Source organism: Phyllobates terribilis, unplaced genomic scaffold (assembly GCF_046119375.1).
Source record: "Phyllobates terribilis strain yellow unplaced genomic scaffold, ASM4611937v1 Scaffold_1__5_contigs__length_1240528914, whole genome shotgun sequence".
In the NCBI taxonomy this organism is placed as follows: domain Eukaryota; kingdom Metazoa; phylum Chordata; class Amphibia; order Anura; family Dendrobatidae; genus Phyllobates; species Phyllobates terribilis.
In genome coordinates, this window is record NW_027362761.1 from 1,160,598,074 (window position 1) to 1,160,619,464 (window position 21,391).

Genomic DNA, 21,391 nt, shown 5'->3' on the forward strand with positions numbered 1-21,391 from the left:
CTATGTGGGGCCCATTATTCTGTATGGAGGACTATGTGGGGCCCATTATTCTGTATGGAGGACTATGTGGGGCCCATTATTCTGTATGGAGGACTATGTGGGGCCATTATTCTGTATGGAGGACTATGTGGGGCCATTATTCTGTATGGAGGACTGTGTGGGGCCATTATTCTGTACGGGAGGTCTGTGTTGGGCCCATTATACTATATGGAGGACTATGTGGGGCCCATTATTCTGTATGGAGGACTATGTGGGGCCATTATTCTGTATGGAGGACTATGTGGGGCCATTATTCTGTATGGAGGACTGTGTGGGGCCATTATTCTGTACGGGAGGTCTGTGTTGGGCCCATTATACTATATGGAGGACTATGTGGGGCCCATTATTCTGTATGGAGGACTATGTGGGGTTCATTATTCTGTATGGAGGACTATGTGGGGCCCATTATTCTGTATGGAGGACTATGTGGGGCCCATTATTCTGTATGGAGGACTATGTGGGGCCCATTATTCTGTATGGAGGACTATGTGGGGTTCATTATTCTGTATGGAGGACTATGTGGGGCCCATTATTCTGTATGGAGGACTATGTGGGGCCCATTATACTGTATGGAGAACTATGTGGGGTTCATTATTCTGTATGGAGGACTATGTGGGGTTCATTATTCTGTAGGGAGGACTATGTGGGCCCATTATTCTGTATGGAGGACTGTGTGGGGCCCATTATTCTGTATGGAGGACTATGTGGGGTTCATTATTCTGTAGGGAGGACTATGTGGGCCCATTATTCTGTATGGAGGACTATGTGGGGCCCATTATTCTGTATGGAGGACTATGTGGGGCCCATTATACTGTATGGAGGACTATGTGGGGCCATTATTCTGTATGGAGGTCTGTGTGGGGATCACAGTTGGGGCATTATACTGTGATGGGTCACCATACTTTGCTGGGCGGGGGTACAGTAGGGTCATCATACCTTGTGTGGAAGAGTTCACTGTGGGGGTATCATACTGTGTTTGAGGGGGACACTTAATGGCATCATACTTTATCTGTATTTATTAATTCAAGGTTTTTTATGCTTTATTACATATTTAAAACAGGCCATTGGGCAATATGCTTTTTACTGCTCTTACATAACATTATTCCTGTGGCCCCGTTTGTGATTATTTATTCTAAGATCTATTAAAATGTACTTCATTTGTGGGACAACCCCTTTAAGTTTGTTTCCATATGAAAAGCTTAATCATTATATTTGATAAAGGTAAAAACTTCCTCAATTGTACACTTTTTTTCTAAATAAACATTAAGGACGTCCCGCGACTTTGTCAAAGTTTTTAATTTTGGCCCTCTGTGTATTTGAGTTTGACATCTCTGTCTTCAAGAACGCAGACTAGATCCACGGAGAACAACTGACCGCACAGAAGGCTAAACTTCAAAAAAGTTTTAGTATATTACACAAATTGTTTTGTGGAACCATAAAAAGTAGTAATCTTCAAAACTGTGGTTTCACAGCTTATGCTGAAGTACTCGGGGCATGCTGGGAGTTGTAGTTTTGGAACAACTGGAGCGCCACAGATTGAAAATCAGTGATGTTATGTGACCAGGGTCGCTCTTCTGCTGGGAAAATAAGGATCAATACTCAATTTAAAATAGGGATCAAAATTTGAAAATTGGTTCCCCAGGAATGGAAGAATCGATTTGTCAATGGACAGTGCACTGAACTGCTCAGCCACACCAGGGGTGCACCGAGCGCCTGTGCTTGGTTTGAACAGTCATTCTGTGCTGACTAGAGGGTTGTCCGGTGAAAAAAAAGTTATAACCTACCCATTGGATGGATTATAACTTGACCGGTGATGGTCCGACCGCTGGGACCTACACAACGCGGCACTTTTATCCACCGCTCCATTCATGCTCTATGGGGCTGCTGAACGCAGCAACCGGCTTTTTTACAGGGAATGGAGAGACAGTCGGACGTCTGACCTGCCACGCCATTTTTTTTTTTTTTTTTAACGGGCACAAAAGCCCCCCCATTCTACTTATCGAGGCAGGTACGAGTGGCAAGACCCCACTGATCACCCCTTTACTTTCCATTAAACCCCCTGATTAAGCTTTACTGGCACTAAATAAGGGTGTGGGGGTGGTGGGATCAATCAGGGGGCCAAACTATTTAAGTAGTGGGCTGGTGCCATGAAATGTAAAGTTGTCATGTGTTACCAGGCACACAAGTTCCTTCTTTCCTTTTTCGGATTTCTTGCACAGTAACAATTCATCGGCGCTTTCGGAAGGAGACTCCGATCTTTCATCAGACACCTACGACAGAAGAAAAACGCTAGTTTAAAAACATCGGACGTCACCACCATCTTTCCATACGGGTAAAGAGAGACTTTGATCTTAGAGTTGAGAGTCACTAGTCAGTCAGTGTCTGCTACGCCAGAGCACTGCGAATCTTCTCCTACCCACCGACATCCCTTGTGACTCTGATTCGTAGGCCCCGCGACATAGTGTGTGTGCGCCATGCCGTAAAAGATTAGATCGCATGGGGCCTACTAATCAGAAGGGCGACAGGCTAGGAATTTGCTCGCAGCGCTCCGATGTAGCGGTCACGGATTGCAGACGTGACTGCTGGATCAGAGTTTGACAAATCTTTTTTGTTCAACTCTAACCATTGCAAAAAAAAAAAAAAAAAAAACACACGTCTGCAAAAATATCACCATATAGTCCCAGCATGAAACAACACAACACAGATACAGAACGGTACGTACCTCGTTCTCAATCATAGACAAAGGAGATGAACTCTTGCTCGCGGCCAGTGTGACCGAGGCCAAGTAAGAATTGCGAGTCCTCTTCTTCAGTGGCTTACAGGCATCAGACAGGTTGTGCACTGCTGCTGAAAAAAAAAAAAAAAAAAAAAAAGTCTTCATTTACTGCACCACTAGCTAATCACGATCATTACGAGACTAAAATGATGTAGCAGCGTTTCTGAAAAAAAAAAACATCTTTTGAAACAAGCCAGTTTTGGTTTGATTGACAGGTCTCTCCTTATGTGTGTATTGTGAGACCTGTCAATCAAACCAAAACTGGACGGGGAGAAACCAGGGGACAAGTCTCCGCATTGCCCGGCTCATTTGTAATACTGTATGTTCTTAGTGGGGGGGTTGGCTCCACACACCCAAATTTCATGGTTTAAGTACGGACTGATGTAGAGACCGGCCACTGGTCCTGACCCAAAACAAAAAACACCCAATATTTGGGGTATCAGGAGCCAGGCCAGCAGTAATCATATTAAAAAAAGGGTCATCTGTGCGGAAACTACCCATACAATTATATACAATAATATAATCAAAACTTCTTGCAAAATTGCCAAGTAAACTTCTGGGTGGGTGGTCTTTCTCAAAGAGGATGGCCAGTATGTAGAATATTTGTCACAATAAATCGGATCTGGATAAGGTGGTGTGCGTTACCTGTCTGGGTCCTAACGGGGGCGCTTTCTCTGCTTCTAGAGGGTCTGGAGGACTTTTCATTACTGGGCTCCACTTTCTATAAGTTAGGGGAGAAAATAAAATAAATATATCAATATTGCTTAACCTTACAGTTAATCGGTATCTTTAAAGCAGATTTTTTTTTTTTTTATACAGAAATGGGCATGAAATGAGCGGCCGATGAGAGCGAGGTGGGGGCAGGGATAGGGCAACATAGGAAGAGTCCCTTTATGCCATACACCTGTCCTTGGCTGCCATCTAGTGGACAGAGTGCAGAAGAGCAGCCTGCAACCAACAGCTACGCAGACAGGAAGTGACATGACGCTGTACGTCTGCAGCATGATGTGCATGGAGGGAGGGGGAGGTAATAGAAATATCTGAAATCAGCAGTGAATGAAGAGAAGGACGAGCTCGTCATTGCTGTATTAATAATGTAGAGCCTGTGTGTGAATCAGACATTACAGCTCATTTCCATTGAGGAGAACGAGGATAGGCCGTAATACCAGACGGGGAGGACAGGCCGTAATACCAGACGGGGAGGAGGGGGGGGGGGGGAGAATTCAAAAAAAAAAATATATATATATATATATATATATATATATATATATATATATATATATATATATATATATATATATATATATATATATATATATATATATATATATATATATATATATATATATATATATATATATATATATATAAAAAAAAAATCCTTTTAAAAGCGTCTCCTTTACGGGGTTACAGGTAGGAAAGATGTGTGGAGTATATTCTGCACATTCTTGGAAAAAAATATTTCTTACCTGCAGAATGTGTTTGCACCTATAGCGGAGACATTGGGGCAATTACCATTAGCAATAACAACAAAAAAAAGTTTTCCATGTTTTTGGAAAATGATTTAAGCAATCCGATTGGCTGCTTTCATCCCCATTTATACTCTCCTCACTGCGTGCAGCCGCGCCAGTGTATACCGGGGGATCCAGGCCCCTCGTCTGCTCTAGGAGTAAATCTGCAGGGACCCTGTGACTTACAGATCTATGCAAGGAGTAGGAGGTGATTTGGCCCGGTCCCCAGGCTCGGACTGGATTACTGCATTCCCTTCCTACAGATCCGGTGCTGGCCATGTATAAATATTGCATGGCGTACTATTTATAAAGAACAGCCGTGTGCTTCATCTCTGCAAATAGCGATCTGTATACAGCTGGAAAGAGCAGTACAACCCTGCAGTCCTATGAAAAAGGTCATTTACCCAGATCCTGCAGAATAGCAGGTAACAGCAGAGACACAGATCAAGTATTAGAGCTGTGCACGCAGGAAGGAAGGCTTGGGTTTTTTTTGTACGTTAAATTTAATTTTATTTTTTATGTGCATTTATTTGATCTATTTTGTGTATTTTTATGCGCATTTAATTATTTTGTGTATTTATTTTTTATATGCATTTAATTTTTTTATTTTGTGTATTTTTATTTTATGTGTATTTGAGAATATATATATATATATATATATATATATATATATATATATATATATATATATATATCAAATAAACACATTAAAAAAAAAAAATTTTTTTTATATAAGATGCATCGAGGAAAAAAAAAAGTTGCAAAAGTGAAATTTAAAAAATTGCAATAAAAAATGGTTGCAAAGTGGTAATAAAAACATCCCTTCATCATTCGTATTATAAATTCATATGTAACAGACGGCGAAAGATTCTCGAATCCATTCTGAGGACTTGTAGCTAAATAGGTATTGTTTTATTATACATTTATTTTTATTATTAAAAAGGACTGCTGATTAGCTTATTCTGAGGTATAAAACTTATAGGATATATAAGGTGGCAGCAGGATGAGTTGTCTTGCAAAATTGGATAGTAATAGCAGTGAGACGGGAGAGGTTCTTTATAAGATGTTTCTACCACATTGAAGTTCTCACTTTACATTTAAAACTTAAAGTGTTGTCCATGTTTGAGGATATTTTTTTTCTTTACACGTATGTATTTGGGGCTAAAATCATTTTTGCAAATTGGGTTTCGTTAAGAATTTTGCACCGTATGCCTCCTATAGTCTCTGTGCTGCACTGACTATTGTTGGCTGCAGGATGAGTTAACTGAAAATCTGTCAGTGAGCTTAGTCTGGTGGGAAAGCTAAGAGAAGAGTCAGACGTACAATGGCCGGCGGCTCTCCCGACCCGAGCGTGACAGCTGCATAGAAATACATGCCTTCACGCACAGATCAGGAGAGCCGCCGGCCAGTCCAGGCATAGCGATCCTCGTCTGCTGTCTGACTCTTCCCTAACGCTGTGTTCCCAACAAAGAATTCCCCATAGAACTGCATTAGATGCAGAAAATCCACAGATTGAGAAAAAAAAAAAATAAAGCAGAAAATGTACTAAAAAAAAAATGCATATAATCCGCACACGACGGTAGCAATCAAGTTTTGTCAAAGCTAAATACCAGGAAGGATAAAAAGAATGAAGATTTATTGAAAACAAAACATACCATAAGGCTAAAAAAAATAATAAAGATGCAGCAAAAACAACGTAAAGATTCAGGAAAAAAAAAATACCGCAGGCATAGTCAGCTAAAAAAATTATGTGGTTATGCTGGCGTCTAAGATTTGAGACAGTCAGAAAGTTTTCTTGTGGAAACCGTTGCAGGAAACTCTCCCCATTCAGGGGTTTTATTTTCTAAAGTTTTTTTTGTAAGCAGCATTTTGATTGGACAGCACCTAGCTTGGAGCACATGCTCTTTTCCCGTTTGACAATGGAAATAAATAGTGTTTAAAGCGATTCCTCAGGCAGTTTACTCCCAATAAAAAAAAAAAATATGAGCACACATACACTTATCCATCTTCTTCACAACACTTCTCAGCTGATTTAGGACCCCAAGCCAAGTCAAAGTTGAGCCTGTAAAAGCCATTCAGCTTTGATGTGGTCATAAATCAGCAGAGGGGAGCCGAGAAAAAGACAAAACTCTCCCATCTGACTGAGCTCACTCATGGATACTTAGTTATCTCATTCTGCAGCCAGTTATAAATGTACAGGCTGTGGAAGGCAAACGGTGCAAAATGGTTAGTGAAGTCCAATGGCCAAAATGATTTTTAGCCCCAAATACATACATTTACGTAAAAATAAAGATGGCTTTAGAATTCCTCCAGTTTCTGGTACTCGTTCTGCAGACAGAAAAGTAAGCTGTAGATTTGAGCTCACCATGTCATTGGTGCCGTCTATCAACGGGACATTAAGAAGGGGTTTACGCCACGAGCCAATAAACCCTTTGCATTGAATAAATCAATAGATCACAGTTATGTGCTGGATCCTTTTAGAAGTAAATGCAATGTTGACCGTTACACAAGAAGTTCTCAAAGTGACGGGATTCATAATGTCGTGGTGGTCTGCAGGGTTAGGGCTACGTTGTTAGTATATCGCTACTAGTGCAGATGGAAAGACGTTACCTTCTGAGTCTGGGTCCTGAGCCTCTTCCTAGGAGCCGCTTCCTCGTCGGGGGCTTTGCCGTCCGCCTCTATGTGGCTTCGTGTGTTTTCATGCAATCTACCTTTAGAGGGAGGTTGTGAAACGTGTATGAAAATCCCAGGAATAAGAAAGGCGCGCCTCTCCAGCCCCTCATAACATTTGGTCACATTTTTCTATGTCAGATCTAATAGCAAATAGACCATTTATTTTTGCAAATATGTAAAAGAAGATAGCAGCAAAGCGGCAGTCCCCATCGGTCAGGTCCGAGGCTTACACCATAAATGTATGATCCATTGGTACGCCAATGATCGCCAGAGCTGCGCCCTATCGGCTTTTCACATTTTCTACCACAGGTCCAGAGGGGGGCATACTGTACTTTAAAGCATTATTTTTGGTACCCTGCCAAATGGATCATACATTAAAGTTTAAAATCCTGATTAATAGGGGTCCAGGTGCACGATTGCTAAACTAAGGGGGGAAAAGGAGCGCTGCTCTCCTCCAAGGAGGACTCAGACTTTTACTAGCGCTCGCCTGAGTGCTTTTTGCCTTCAATTTTTAGCAATCCTGGTGCAGTGACCCCCATTTATCATAACTTATGACACCTGTAAACCCTGGGAGAGAATCCATTTAACACTCCAACAAAAAAAGGAAAAACCAGAGCACTGGGGATTTTCCAAAAAAGTCTGGCGCTATGCATGATGTGTGCGCGAAGGGGGCTGGCTGACTGGTTCATTTCAAGCCAGCCAATGTATAGAAAGTAGGGGTCATTAGCGCTACTTTATGTGCGTGGTATTAGGTTGCCCATTTTTGCAAATGGGTTTCATCACAAATTATGCACAGTTTGCATCCTGCAGCTTCTGTGTTGCGCTGTCTTGTGTTGGCTGCAGAGTGAATTAACTGAGAATCGGTCAGATGGGGACATTTTAATTTTTGTCTGAGCTTCTCTCATGACCACATCAAAGTTGAATGGTCTGGAAGCCAAAACATACATAAGAGAAGCTCAGAAAAATACAGATACAAACTCTCCCCATTGGACCGATTCTCAGTTAACTCACTATACAGCTAACAAGACAGCGCAACACAGAAGTTGCAGAATGCAAAAAAAAAAAAAAAAAAAGATTTTTAACCCAAAATACATGCATTTAAAGAAGAAAAAAAAAAGTTACCAAAGATGGATAACCCTTTAATATCTCCCCAGAATGCAGAAACGGGTGTAAGCATGCTGCTATATACCTCTGCATGAAATTGGAAACAAGACAAAAATTGGCACAGTTTGGCATAAAAAGGTGCACTTATCTGGAATTCATCCGGTGCTGTGGTTTTTCCTCGGACTTTTCGGCTAGTAGGTGGCTCGTATGTATGTGTAGTGTGCACAAAGACAGGACGTAAAAGCAACGCCAGGTAAAAGGTCAATTGTTTTATTTATTGCTGGCTAAGGTCACCCATTGAAAACCTTAAAGAAAGTGAAAGCGTCGGATGCACAGCATATAAATAATCACAGTTTTCCTTCCGTCATCATCATCATCATGTTTAGCGTGATTTTCGGTAATACATGCGACTCGGATAATACACCCAGAAAGTGTCCGCCCCGCGCACAACGGAGGAAGAGAATGGGAAGGAAACTTTTTTTTTTTTTTTTTGTTATCTCGGACATAGCTAGCATAGTTGCAACAACCACTATAGTTACTCCATGTAAGAAAAAACAGATGAAATGACTTTGTTTATTAGGATGGACAGGTTTACCATTAAGGGAGGACCACTGTGCCGATACAACGTGTGACTGCACAACGAAGGGGGAAGAACCACGAGAACAAAAGAAAAATATATATATAAAATTATTATTATTATTTTTTTTTTTTAAAACAAGCAGTCTCTTCATAAGGAAGCCGTACGACAGTAAAAGAGTACAAGTGTGTGTGTCCAGAAGCCGGCAACCTTCGACACCGGATGCGGCGCCGGCAACCTTGTCAACACCAAACGCGGCACCAGCTTAATATCTAACTGGACGGGAGTATATATGTATATATATATATATATTTCCAAAAAAGAGATGCTTAACCAAACGCCGCAACTTTGTGATATTACATGCAGTTGTGGGTTGTGTTTTTTTGTTGTTTTTTTTTAAAAAAAGGGTTAAGAAAAAAAAAAAATTGGGAAAAAAAAATAAATAAAAGACGTTAAAAGAACCCATCTCTACGCTCCGTTTACGAAGCGTTTCCATCGGAAATGAACGGACAACATGAATTTCATTTACTTCTTGATCTCCTCTCTGGTCGCTCTTCGCGTACATTTCGCTTGACGTCCTCAGCGCTCTTCTGCTTTGTACCTTGGAAGGATACAGAAGTGTTTTTGTTTTGTTGTTGTTTTATTTCATTGTTCCCCAATATTTCATGACAAATTGCTGAGAAAAAGGCAAAAAATAAAAAATAAAAATAAATCACTACTCCAATGGTGGGGATGGACCACCAGAAATGCTTTTAGGGTGGTCTGAGATCCAAAGTCAAGTCTTTAGTGGGTGGCCACCTACAGGAGACATTTCTCTTCTGGAGGACGAGCACCAATTTACACACTTGCCTACACTAGCTTGATCAAGTTCCGATTTTTTTTTTTTTTTTTTTTTTGGCCGATACCATATGGGTAAAATAACTTTAAATCCTGATAGATCGGACTCCTATGGACGCAGAGATACTAAACATTTTTTTTTTTTTTTTTATTATACTAAAATAGAATGTGTTTTTTTTTCCCCCGTTAAAAAAAATGAGTCATTCGAATTTTTAGGGTTTTCATTTTTTTGTACTTTAGGGACATGAACCTATGATCGTCCTACTGCTTGTTCTATATACTGCAATACCACTCTATTTCAGTATATAGCTAAAATCAGTGTCTTACAGCTTGCCCATGTAAATGCACACCTTATATGCCACTGTCAGAAATTGAGAGCAGCGTTTAAAGCAGTTAGCAGCAGTGATCAGAGCTAGCTCGGCTCGCTGCTGCTTCAGGCAGAAGCCGGATGTGTAACACAGCCTGCAGGTACAGCGGCACCCAGTGTGACGTATATGTACATCACACCTCGGAAAGGGGTAAAACCATTAAATCTATGCAACTAATATAGTTTATGCAATTACACTTTCTTTAGCTGGACAATCCCTTTAAAAGGGGGTCTTACCACTGGAATATCCCACAAAAGACTAATCAGGGGTGGGTACAGACACGTGATCCCATTACTAGACCCCCCCTCAATCAGGTTTTTTGGCTTATCCTATTAACATGGGAGTATTCATTTCCTAAAAAGGAGCATCGGAGATTGATAAATCTAAACTTTATCACCCATGTTCAGCAGCCTCTATATCGTACTTGTAGAGGGATCTTTTCCCCTCCATTTAATAAAAAAACATATCTATTTGTCTTTGGATCAAAGAACATTCTGTCCCCCTTTGTATAATGGATAGAGCTCGTAAAAACGAACACTTTTGCAATTTACTGCTTGTTAAAATTTACAGCCGTTCTTGAGATATTAATATTTGTTTAAAAGCTAGTTGCCTTGGAGACCAACCACCACTAGACTGCATAGGTGGTTGGTCTCCGAGGAAACGAGCTAGAAACAAAAGTCTTAATATCTAAAGAACGGCTGCTAATTTTAATAAGCCGTAAATTTCAAAAGGGCTAGTTTTTACAAGGACTATCCGACAATATCCATATCTATGACGATGGGAAAAACCCTTTAAATCAGTGGGTTATTTAGAAATGGGACTTGCATCTATTTTTTGGCCTTCATCATCACTTAATCAGCAGCATTTTTGAAGCCATTATTTTAACTCTTCCGTTCAATTTGCAGCAGGAGAGGTTGTTTTGAGTGTGATGAGTTGAGCTTTATATACATGCCCCATATTGGTGCTTTTTTTTATGTCCTTTTCGTTATAGGGTGGTGGAGGGTGCAAATCAAAATCATCCATCCCCGTATTGTTTTTATGTGCTTTACTGCTGTTTATCTTCATCCTATGGGTTAGACCGATTGCGGTGGTATCAAGGATGTAATTTATGTTAAACTGGTTTCACCTTAATTGTAGACTCAGCCCTGATTCCCCCCCCCCCCACCCATTACATTAGTTTTCCCTTATCAGTAATCTTATATTGTGCCGTTGCTCTGTTACTTCTCCGGGATACATTTGGGGCTATAAATATTTTTTAAATTGGGTTTCATTAAAAAGTTTGCACAGTTTGACTTTTGCAGGCTCTTTGCTTCCCGGGACATTCATCTTTTATGTTGTCTATGGTTATAAATCAGCTGAAAGGAGCTTAGAAAAAGACAAAACTATCCTGTCAGTCAATGAGAGTGAGCTCACTAACAAAATCTCAGTTAACTCATTCTGCAGCCAGCAATAGGTAGTGCAATACGGAGGCTGTAGAAGGCAAATGGTGCAAAATTTATACTGAAACCCAATTATAAAAATGATTTTTAGTCCTAAATACACTTAAGAGGGAAAAAAAAGTGTTCTCAGAGTCAATGTCTGCAACCCAACTAACAATACAAGTCGAGTCCAAGTCTCCTTTCATCTGCATGTAGAGGTTTTAGGGTACTTGCCCCTCATCAGTGCAGAGCAAGGGTCTGTGTCAGACCACGGACGAGGATCTAGGAGGGGTGGTAGGCTGGGGTAACGTTTCTACATTTGGAGAGCAAACGGAAAAATTAGGGAAAAAAAAAAAAACTGCACTTCCACCCCCAACCCCTCCCTTTCCTGGAGGAGTAACAGAGGGACAATACAAGGAACATTTATTTTAGGGGACGAGCAGACAGATCCGCTTACGTCAATCGCCTACAGACAAATATACATTTTACATAAGGTGTGAATGCGCCCCTTTAATAAAGTGGTCTTAAAGGCATTGCACGTAACCTTTCAATAAAGATCTAACTAAACAGCAGCGTTATAACGGTGGGGTGGGTCACAGCTCCAGATAGCGAGCGTACATATTATACAGAATATATTGGGTCGTATCGCCGTCTTGGCTGCCATTTTTTTTTTTTAAATAAAAATGGCGGCGAAATCTGCGACCGAACCACAAAGTGTGTATAATTCCTTTAGTAAGAAAAATTAATAATTACAGAAAATGAACTAAAAATATGCTGTCAGGCTAAAAATCAGTACAGACGCTTCCAATATGGCAGAAAGCATCTCGGTCAAATGTAAAAACCAAGAAAGGGAGGATTTTTTTTTTCCCCCTCCCGTTGGCTTTTTTTTTTTCTTTCATTGCTATAAAATAGACTCTCTACATCTGTGTTATACGTAAAACAATAGAAGAGGAGGATGAGGAGATGTAACTACGTCAGCGGGAACATACAAAAACAATGGCCAATAGATATAGTAAAAGGGATTAGTAGAAAGGGGTTTTTTTTTTTGCTCCCATTTAAAAGCATGATGAAAGCTATTTAAATGCCTTAGAGTACAGTGCAGTATCAGGTTTACCAGAGTCTTCTTCAGATTTGGGCGAGGTGATTATGGCAAACTTTGTATTATAACGGGCTTTTTGTTTATCGCTGAGCATGTTCCATTGCGACTCAAGTAACTCTTCGATCTCTTCGCTGGACGCGTCGGGATGTTCACTTATAACCTACGGAAGGGAGGAAAAAAAAAAAAAAAAAGGGTAAAAAGTTCACAAAAAAAAAACACCGAAAGTCATTCTACATACAATAAAGATGTTGCATGTGTGGCACTGACAATTGAGGAACTCCAACCTTGTAAGATACTGACACTGAGTGTACGTTTTTATTTAAAGGGCTATACACCACTTTTTTTTTTTACCACGCAACATACACTTTTTTAAATTGGATATTTGCGTTTAAAAAAAATAAATAAATCGCAAAATCTTTTTCTTATTGACTACAATGGGGGCAGAAAAAAAAGTATAAGACTTGCCGAAGGAAAGCTAGACACAAAGTAGAAAAAAAAAAAACCTTTGGTAGTTCTACATGGTGAGCTATAACCGCTCCTCGGACACCAGAAGCCAGGCTTAGTGCCAACTAGGAACCAACATCACTTTAACCCAGGAAAGAACATAAAAACCACAGATAACCAGAACGGACCCCAGTACCAGGAACGGAGGAGGATCTGCTTCCCCCTCCCATTGTATTCAACGAGAAAGTAGTTTTAAAGAAAATACAAAAATCCTAAATTTTCTTAATAGCATTGGGGGACACATGACCGTGAGGCGTCCTAGAACAGCTAACCATGTACACCGGCTAGCAGACTGAGGTCCAGTTTTCCACTACGGGAATGTTTACTGTAGAGGGCACTGAAACGTGAAGAGCCAACCAGAGAAGAATCCTGGCGGTTTCCCTCAAGGCTGAGGGGCTCCTGGTGACCCCTAAAGATTCAGGTAGGCCACAGAAATCAAATTCTCTGCATACAAAGTAAGTGGTCCCTGAGAAGGGAGGACAAGTGGTAGAGGGGCAGAAAATTGGCTCTCAGTTGTAGAAGGTTGATCTGGAGGCAGGATTCTTCCAGAAAACTAGAGTAAAGCGACCACACCCCAGCCTGAGAGAAGGGCAAGGAAGGATCGGCCGGAAAGTAAAGCCAGGGTTGTCCAATACCAAATAAGGTCTCCAGACTAATGGGGAAACCAAAGAAACGATCAAGGAGTCAGAATGGGGTGGGTGTGAAATTGGGCTAAGGGTACTGACTGAAATGGACCACCCTGACCAGAACCCTCATGCAGAAACAAATTGAGCACAAGGACTACAGCCGCCAATGAGATACTCTAGCTCGAAGGGAGAGCTTGAACTGTGGGAGAGAATCCCGACCTACCTGAAAGGTCATATTCAGAAGTTACAGGTGCTGGGATGGCTCAGATATGACTTACTCCAGTGGATGATCTAACCAAAGAATCTAAAGAGTTTGAGACTGGACAAATACTCTTCCCTAAATGGGCTAGTCACCAAAAACATATCCAGATAAGCGATTATTGCCACCACTGGCATGGAGGAGCGCAATCCAGGGAGGCTAGAACCTTGGTGAAGACCCTGGGAGCTGTTACTAGTCTGAATGGAAGTGCAAACAAACTGGTGATGAAGAAAACGTATGGGAAAGAACCTGTTTGGGAGTACGGAGGTGAATTTGATCTTCTAACCAAGAGATGACACTTCCTTATCGCAGGAGTCATCCAGATCTCTCAGATGGTGATTTGAGTGTAAGACCTAGATGTGGAAAGCTTAGTGGCCTTGGGAGAGGCAAGCCAGAAAAGTTTAGGCTTGAATGAGGAAAGCATGACGTTGTAGGGTTGGGAGAACGTCTCAACAAGAGTGTAGCAGAATAGGTCTACGATTCTGGGGAAACAGAGCACTCTTACCCCCAAGTAGTATTCTTGATGATCTCATCTAGGCGCCTTCTAACGAGCCCATCTTCTTTACAAGGGAGCCCAGTGGACCAGGAACTGAGTCAAGTAAAACACTGAACAGCCATGGAATTGGCAGTAAAACGGGCCACAAGTTGTACAGACACTAGAGAAGCCTCAAAAAAGGAATTTTGAGGCGAGCAGCATGTGAGGAGAGGTCAAGAAAACACTTCTGTGGAGGAGTGGAAGATGAACTCGGGTGAAAATGCATAGTCCAGGCTCTACAGGCCTTGCTGACCCAAGATGCTGCAAAGGAAGGAGAAAAGACCACTTTAGAGAGGGAGTAAGGTAGTGGTTTTAGAGAAATGATCAGGTGTTCCAACGAGGAAGCTGAGGAAACCAATTCACCCTGGAAAGGGTAAGAGTGCCTCAAACTTTCCACGAGGAAGACACGCAGCTATCTGAATCGTTTTCGTTCTTTCACAAGAAGATTGTCAAAACCTTCTTGGTTGGGAAAGGTGATCTGTTTCCAGTGGTGGAAAGAAATTGCTTCTTGGGAAGGGGCTTTGGATTCATCCTTGACATGAAGGGTGTCCTTCAACTGTCTTAATAAGGTCCTGCATGGCCAAAGTCATGGACTCAGTGTGAGGTGTACCCAAAGAATTCATATTGGGCATGGGGAGAAGAGGTCTCATCAGCTGTCGCTCTGCCCCAGGAGTGATTTGGAGACAAAGATCCTACATCTCTTGTGAAATCGTGTGTAGAGAGATGATGTAGGCTGCTCAAGCTCAATGTAAGATGAAACCGACTGGGCAAGTGAACACCGAAGGTAGAACTAGGCTGCTAAGTGCTCCAGAAAATCAGTCAGACTGGAGGGGACTGGCCAAATTACCTATAGCCTGGGACAAAGACTTGGCCCACACGAGGGAGCTTTGTTCCTGAGGGGAATTAGAGGGCTCCAGGCACTGGGTGCAAAGGGAGCCTGGCTGACAGCACGGTAAATGTTTATTGCAGTGGTGCAAACAGAGAAGACTAGGGGGAGTCACCCCAGAAAATAAAGCCCCAGAAATAGGGGAAAACATGCAGAAAAACAGACCCAAAATAATGCAGTTGCCGAAGAAGGTGTGTGTGTGTGTGTGGGGGGGGGGGGGGGGGGGGAATAGGGGTCGGAGGTTAAAATGGTATCCAGAATGACCATGTAAAATGCATACTTGGAGGCAGAACAAAGGTGCAAGACTTTGATGCAAAAACATCCTAAACCATACCAGGGAAGAGGGTCCTCCAGGGAAAGGTAGAACACAGGGAATAAAAATGAGGAGGGGGGGGGGGGGGGAGCCACTTTTTGACCTAGGAATCAGACTGTAGGAAGGTGAGCTGGGGGGGGGGGGGGGGGGGGATATATTAACCCTCCCGATGTTCCCAGACACCAGTGGTGTTACCTCTTTGGTGACCTCCCATGGTCAAGTAGTTAATAGTGCACTGCTGTGGCAACCACCAGGTACAAGTGACCGATGGACAGGTGTTATCCACAGGAGGGGCTTGTGGTTATGCTCTGTGCAAAGGTCATTGTACAAGAGGGGGAGGAGGTCAGCTGTGATATCAGCTATCAAGATTGGTGGATCATGAGGAATTTACTAAATTATGTATGTATGTATGTATGTATGTATGTATGTATGTATGTATGTATGTATATGCAAAACACCCTCCGAAGCAGCAGGAAGGACATTACACAGCAGTACTGAGTAGTGTAGCTGTGAGTCCAACACTGGCGCGAGATAAACAATTACTAAAAAGCAGAACCCACTGTCCGTATGAGTCTCTGCCTCTTCCCTCTCCATGAACAGCTGTAACCTGATCCCTCAGTGAACGGAAAGCCCATCTCCTCTCTCAAGATTTTAGCAGAAATAAGCGTGAATGATGAATTTAGGAGGCAGAGGGGAGAGAAAGAAGTGGCTCATAAGTGGAGAAAGAAACAGCTTCTTACAGTCCCTTGTACTATAAATTTATGTAAAGTTTGTTAAAACGAGAGTCACCATATAAATAGTGTGCAATACTAAAACTAATGTCGCAAGGTAAGGGAAAACGTGGATTACAAACCTCGTCTTTGTGCTTCTGGCAAAATACTAGAAACTGGTTCACAGCATCTCCCTTTCTTCCTCTTACACCGTGCCCTCCAGACTTCTTTTTCTGCGGAGGTGACGCCATGCCACCTTTCGGCTCCGAGCTTGCGGTAGTGGTTTCAAAATCAGGGTCAGTGTCTTGACAGGTAGAAGATGAATTCCTGGATGCCCTCCGCCTCTTGCTGGGTACTTCATCTTCTTTCTTGGGGCTCTCTGGTGGCTCGTCTTCTTCATCTTCATCGTATGCCTCCACAGGGATAGCAGCTTCCCCAGACACTTTAGGGTTAAGATGGGGACGGTCCTTGATGTAGATGAAAGTAAACTTATCCTTCCTCTCCTCCTTAGACATGGATATGGCTTCTGTAGCTTGCTCTATACCCATGTCCCATTGGGCTTTAAGTTTACCGGAGATCGGTTTTAAAAGCTAAAAATAAAATAAAAAAAAAGCACATTAAAAATGGCAACTTTATTATAGCATATCACTAATATTAATTTGTGGGAGGTCCACAGATTCCAAAAATGAAGAGGCAGCGGTAAGTATTTCCTGTGCAGGTATCACCGCCAAAAAGAGACATTGCGCCAAACCATCACCATCATTCTGGGGATGGTGTGTGGGGGGGGGGGGGGGTGCTCACATGTCCTACAGATACAGGATCACTTCTAGAAATAGAAATACATCATGGAAAAAAAAAAAACATGCAAAATGTACAATCAAACATTGAAATCAGTTACGCACCTTGATTTTTTCAGCTTTGGGCGCTTGTTTCGCGCTCTCTTGGCACAGGCGATCGTACTCGTGCTCTCCCTTGAAGTTTACCAAACTCTTCTCAAATATCCAAGCTCTTTCAGGTGCGTTGCCAAAAAACTGCACGTGGTATTGGCGGATACTCTTTTTTTGCCCTAAAAAAAACAAAACAAAACATTACCACCTAGAAAGCAGATGTAGCGGCATCCCTGTTTTTCACGATCAAATTCATAGTCCAGCTCAAGACAAATGTTGGTAAAAACTGAAGTGACTTGGGGCTAAAAGCAGAGTGCGATTGGTGGGGCCGAAACGCTGGGACCCACCACTCCCCCACCGCTGGGACCCCGCCTTCCCACTCCGATCCCATACCGCTGGGACCCCCCCTTCCCACCAAACGCTAGGACCCCCCACCGAACCCAAACACGAGCATGTGGTTGGCTTACCATTCCAGGCAGGGATGTGGCCACATATATGTGGAGGTCACACTCTAGCAAAGTGAATTAGGTACATAAACCATTTACCTCCTTCTTAACCGATTCGACCAAGAATCCGATACATATTTTTTTGACCCATCTATTGTATATAAATGTTACACCCAAAATAAATGATGATTTTACCCTTTATCTTTGTGTGGCTGTGCAGGACAGGGTCAGACGTCACCATACATGGCCACCAGGGATAGCCGGACACTTTGGACCACACCAAATCTCCAACTGAGAACTTTGTTTCTTCGTGTTCTTGCAGGTCTGAGGTGTTCAAATCCGAACACGACTATGGGAAGAAAATAAAAAAAATTACAGCAAAGATTCCTCTGCCCGGAACAAGGAGACTTAAATTGCACATGCGCCGATCCTATTATGTACGGCACAAGAGATTAGGACTACAGTGCGGATGACGAAGGGGATAACATCCATGGCAAGCAAGAGAAAAAGGACTGGCTTTGCTAAACTAGGTTGCCAACTTATAAACACAAAGTTTAGGTTTGGAAACACCAATACCTTCTCTTCAGGGGCTTCGGCAGAACTGGACTCCTCTGGGGTGGTTTCCTCACTCGCTTTATCCTCCTCATTCGCTTTATCCTCCTCATTAGGCTCTAACTTTATGCTTTTCCGTTTCCTTCCTCTCTTGCCTTTGGTCTCCGTCACCTCGGGTTTCGGAGCTTCTTCCCCTTGCTCTCCGCATATGGAAGATTCGAACAGGGGTTTCCCGTTCATGTAGGTTTTGGTGATTTTCAGTTTTATCTCCGGGGATCCGTTCTTACTTGGAGTGGTGTTGGGTGGAGTCTCAATGCCTTGAATTTCTGGTGCGTCGATACGCACTTTGGCTTCTTGAGCTCCGGATTCCCCATTAAAAACCCGAGACGTCAGATCCTTCAGTTTGTCCGTCGGCAGGAATGGCAAGGAGTCGTGGCCGTTCAGCTTCTGTATTACTCCCTCTTTTTGTATTGTGGTGGAAATCTGTGCTCTTCCCAGGAAGACCGAGCACTCCCGACTCACTTCCTGGGGTGCAGTCTTGGCGGCGGGATTGGGAATGATATGAGGAACTTGCTTCATTGTGCTCGAGTGTTATAACTTCTGTGCAGAACTTCAAGTAGTCGTCCGGACTCACACTACTGCAAGACAAAGCGGGCAAACATCTTCAGAAACTGGGTCCTTCACAAAAAAACAAACCATGGACCAAGAAAACATACTTTATTTCCAATTTTTTGGGCTACTTTTTATTTTACTATTTCTCTATAACGTTTCTTTGAAGGGACAGACGTGAAACTGAGTGTACACGTGAACAGAGACGAGAGAGATGGCCATTGGGTAGCCATACACATTAGATGCTATCTGACCGTAATGTTTACTCACTACTCCTTACACGTGCACGCTTGGCTCAGTGGAATGTGCATGTGTTTCTAGTAGTAAGAGGGGAGTACCAAAATATAAGAAGGTCGAAATTCAACTACCCGAAGATTATCTCCCCCCCAATATCACCTATCTTGGGGACAAAATACATATCAACGGTCTTGCTAAAATAATGTGCGATACACATGGCCAAGCTTAGGTTTGCTTCAGTATATTAATATACTCCATGTACAATTACTAAATCCCCAGACCAGTTACTTAGAGAACGACTCCACAATTTCCCCAAATTAAATCAATGGTAGCGTGGTTCTTGTGCTGGTTGAAATTGCCCCTTGTGGAAAACATTCATGGAAATCTTCTCAAAAATTAATGTGCCAGTGACTTCACCCAAAATGTCAATCCATGCAATGCTTAGAGAAATTGCCAAAAAAAAAAAAAAAAAAAAAAAAACACCAAGAGCTACAGCTCAGACTCTAAAGGCCTCGGTTAACATGTTAAATATTCAAGTTCATGATAGTACAATTACATTCAAATTTTAAAAATAAAAACTCAGGTCCTAAAGCAGAGTTGGCTGTGTGGGCGCTTATATTCCTATAGTCACAGAAGGCAGATTGGTTACACGCATTTACATACATATTAATAGGGTTGTGTCTTTGGAGTGCACATACATTTCTGCTATCCCCACTCAAAGCTGGAAAAGCCGCAGAACTTCATCTGCAAAACAACTGGTCAAACGTTCATCAGACTTCCGGTTTTAGCAAAATGATCAATATAGGGTTGGAGTGGGTGGGGTAATGATATTAAAAAAAAAAAAACACTGACCTAAAGGGACCGTCACTACAGTAGGTTGTACAGTCTGCATTTGCCTAACATATGTGCTTTCCTACACCACCGCAAAAAATTTTATACTGTGAGGTATATATATTTTTTGCAATGGGAGTCTAATGTGGAAGAGCATCCCAGCAACCATCCAGACTATGGCCACCATCGGGGAGGCTGGAAGAGCGTCCCACCATCTATCCAGACTGGCCGCCATCGGGGGGTATACCTTATAAGCACATAAGTCTGACTATGGCTGCACATGCAGTGTGGACCAACCAGGGCTGTGGAGTCGGTGCCCATTTTAGTGGCATCGGAACAAAATGGACCGGCTCTGACTCCTAAAATATATAATAAATTGGGTACAGTAGTTCAATGTAGTTTGTGGGGAATATTTTTTCATAAGAATTTGGGAAAGTTATGAAATGTCCTATAAATGTCTGTCCTATTCCTGATCTAATGGTCTAGACTTTTAGCTGAGATGAATCTGAGCTACAGTAAATTTATCACAAACATGAGCCATGTATGAGGAAGTCTGTGTCATGGAAAATGAGGGGTCGAAGGTTTGGCTTACCGACTCCACAGCCCTGCCCGGCACCCATGCAGACTATGGCCGCCATCGGGGAGGCTGGAAGAGCGGGCCAACATCCATGCAGACTATGGCCGCCATCGGGGAGGCTGGGAGAGCGGGCCAACATCCATGCAGACTATGGCCGCCATCAGGGAGGCTGGAAGAGCGGGCCAACATCCATGCAGACTATGGCCGCCATCGGGGAGGCTGGAAGAGCGGGCCAACATCCATGCAGACTATGGCCGCCATCGGGGAGGCTGGAAGAGCGGGCCAACATCCATGCAGACTATGGCCGCCATCGGGGAGGCTGGAAGAGCGTCCCGGCATCTATCCAAACTGGCTGCCGTCAGGGGTATACCTTATCAGTGCATAACTCGAGACTATGGCTGCACATGCAGTGTGGGCCAACAGTACATTTAGGCAGATTTCTTCCCCCATACATCTTGCAATATTAACGTTCGGTGCCCAGTTTTCGTCAGCAGCACATCCCCCATTCACACGACGACATGTGCTCCTGAGAAGCTGCCTCAATGGTTCAGGCAGCATGTCTGCATGGGTGAATGATGGGAGCAAGTCCTCTTACAAACAATTATCGGCTATTTTCTGTCGGTAAGAGAAATACTGATCGATATCTATTGACAAGTAGATTTGACATAATTGATTTCTTGAAATTAATTAAAAAAAATATATATTTTTTTATAAATACCAGGTCTGCATCCCATGATGGAAGCTTAGACTGGGCTACAGATCGTCTGCTCTGTTCAGGGTAATGTCATCTGAGATGACAGACAAACCATGAAAGACAAGTAATTCATGACTCGGCCGTATGAGGTCCCGTATACCTGGCTGTACGATTCGCTGTGCTGTCACATATCCATATCTTTACTTGCGGATGAATAAAAAAAAAAAATAGGGGGGGGGGGGGGAGGAAGCAGCTGATAGACACAGACGCCATGCAACAAGACAACAGGAGAAAGTGAAGAAGTCTGAGTATTATGATCCAAA

At 42.6% G+C, this 21,391-nt stretch overlaps 2 protein-coding genes across 9 annotated transcripts in view; one reads left to right on the top strand and one right to left on the bottom strand.

The window, feature by feature from the left end:
• LOC141162707 (uncharacterized) overlaps positions 1–21,391 on the top strand; it is a 123,581-nt gene that overhangs the window by 96,654 nt on the left and 5,536 nt on the right. The gene's annotated exons all lie outside the window — the stretch shown is intronic.
• NSD2 (nuclear receptor binding SET domain protein 2) overlaps positions 1–21,391 on the bottom strand; it is a 91,058-nt gene that overhangs the window by 34,232 nt on the left and 35,435 nt on the right. For 4 of the 7 annotated variants that reach the window (XM_073649035.1, XM_073649028.1, XM_073649042.1 and 1 more), the window contains exons 2-11: positions 18,145–18,758; positions 17,764–17,917; positions 17,138–17,301; positions 16,379–16,825; positions 12,418–12,562; positions 9,210–9,356; positions 6,937–7,037; positions 3,461–3,536; positions 2,762–2,886; positions 2,214–2,309 (exon numbers count right to left, since the gene is read on the bottom strand). In XM_073649035.1, coding sequence (XP_073505136.1) covers positions 2,214–2,309; positions 2,762–2,886; positions 3,461–3,536; positions 6,937–7,037; positions 9,210–9,356; positions 12,418–12,562; positions 16,379–16,825; positions 17,138–17,301; positions 17,764–17,917; positions 18,145–18,699 — 2,010 coding nt within the window. In that variant the 5' untranslated portion in view covers positions 18,700–18,758. The remainder of the gene's footprint in view (positions 1–2,213; positions 2,310–2,761; positions 2,887–3,460; positions 3,537–6,936; positions 7,038–9,209; positions 9,357–12,417; positions 12,563–16,378; positions 16,826–17,137; positions 17,302–17,763; positions 17,918–18,144; positions 18,759–21,391) is intronic. The other 3 variants (XM_073649051.1, XM_073649067.1, XM_073649059.1) reach the window with 3 other exon arrangements.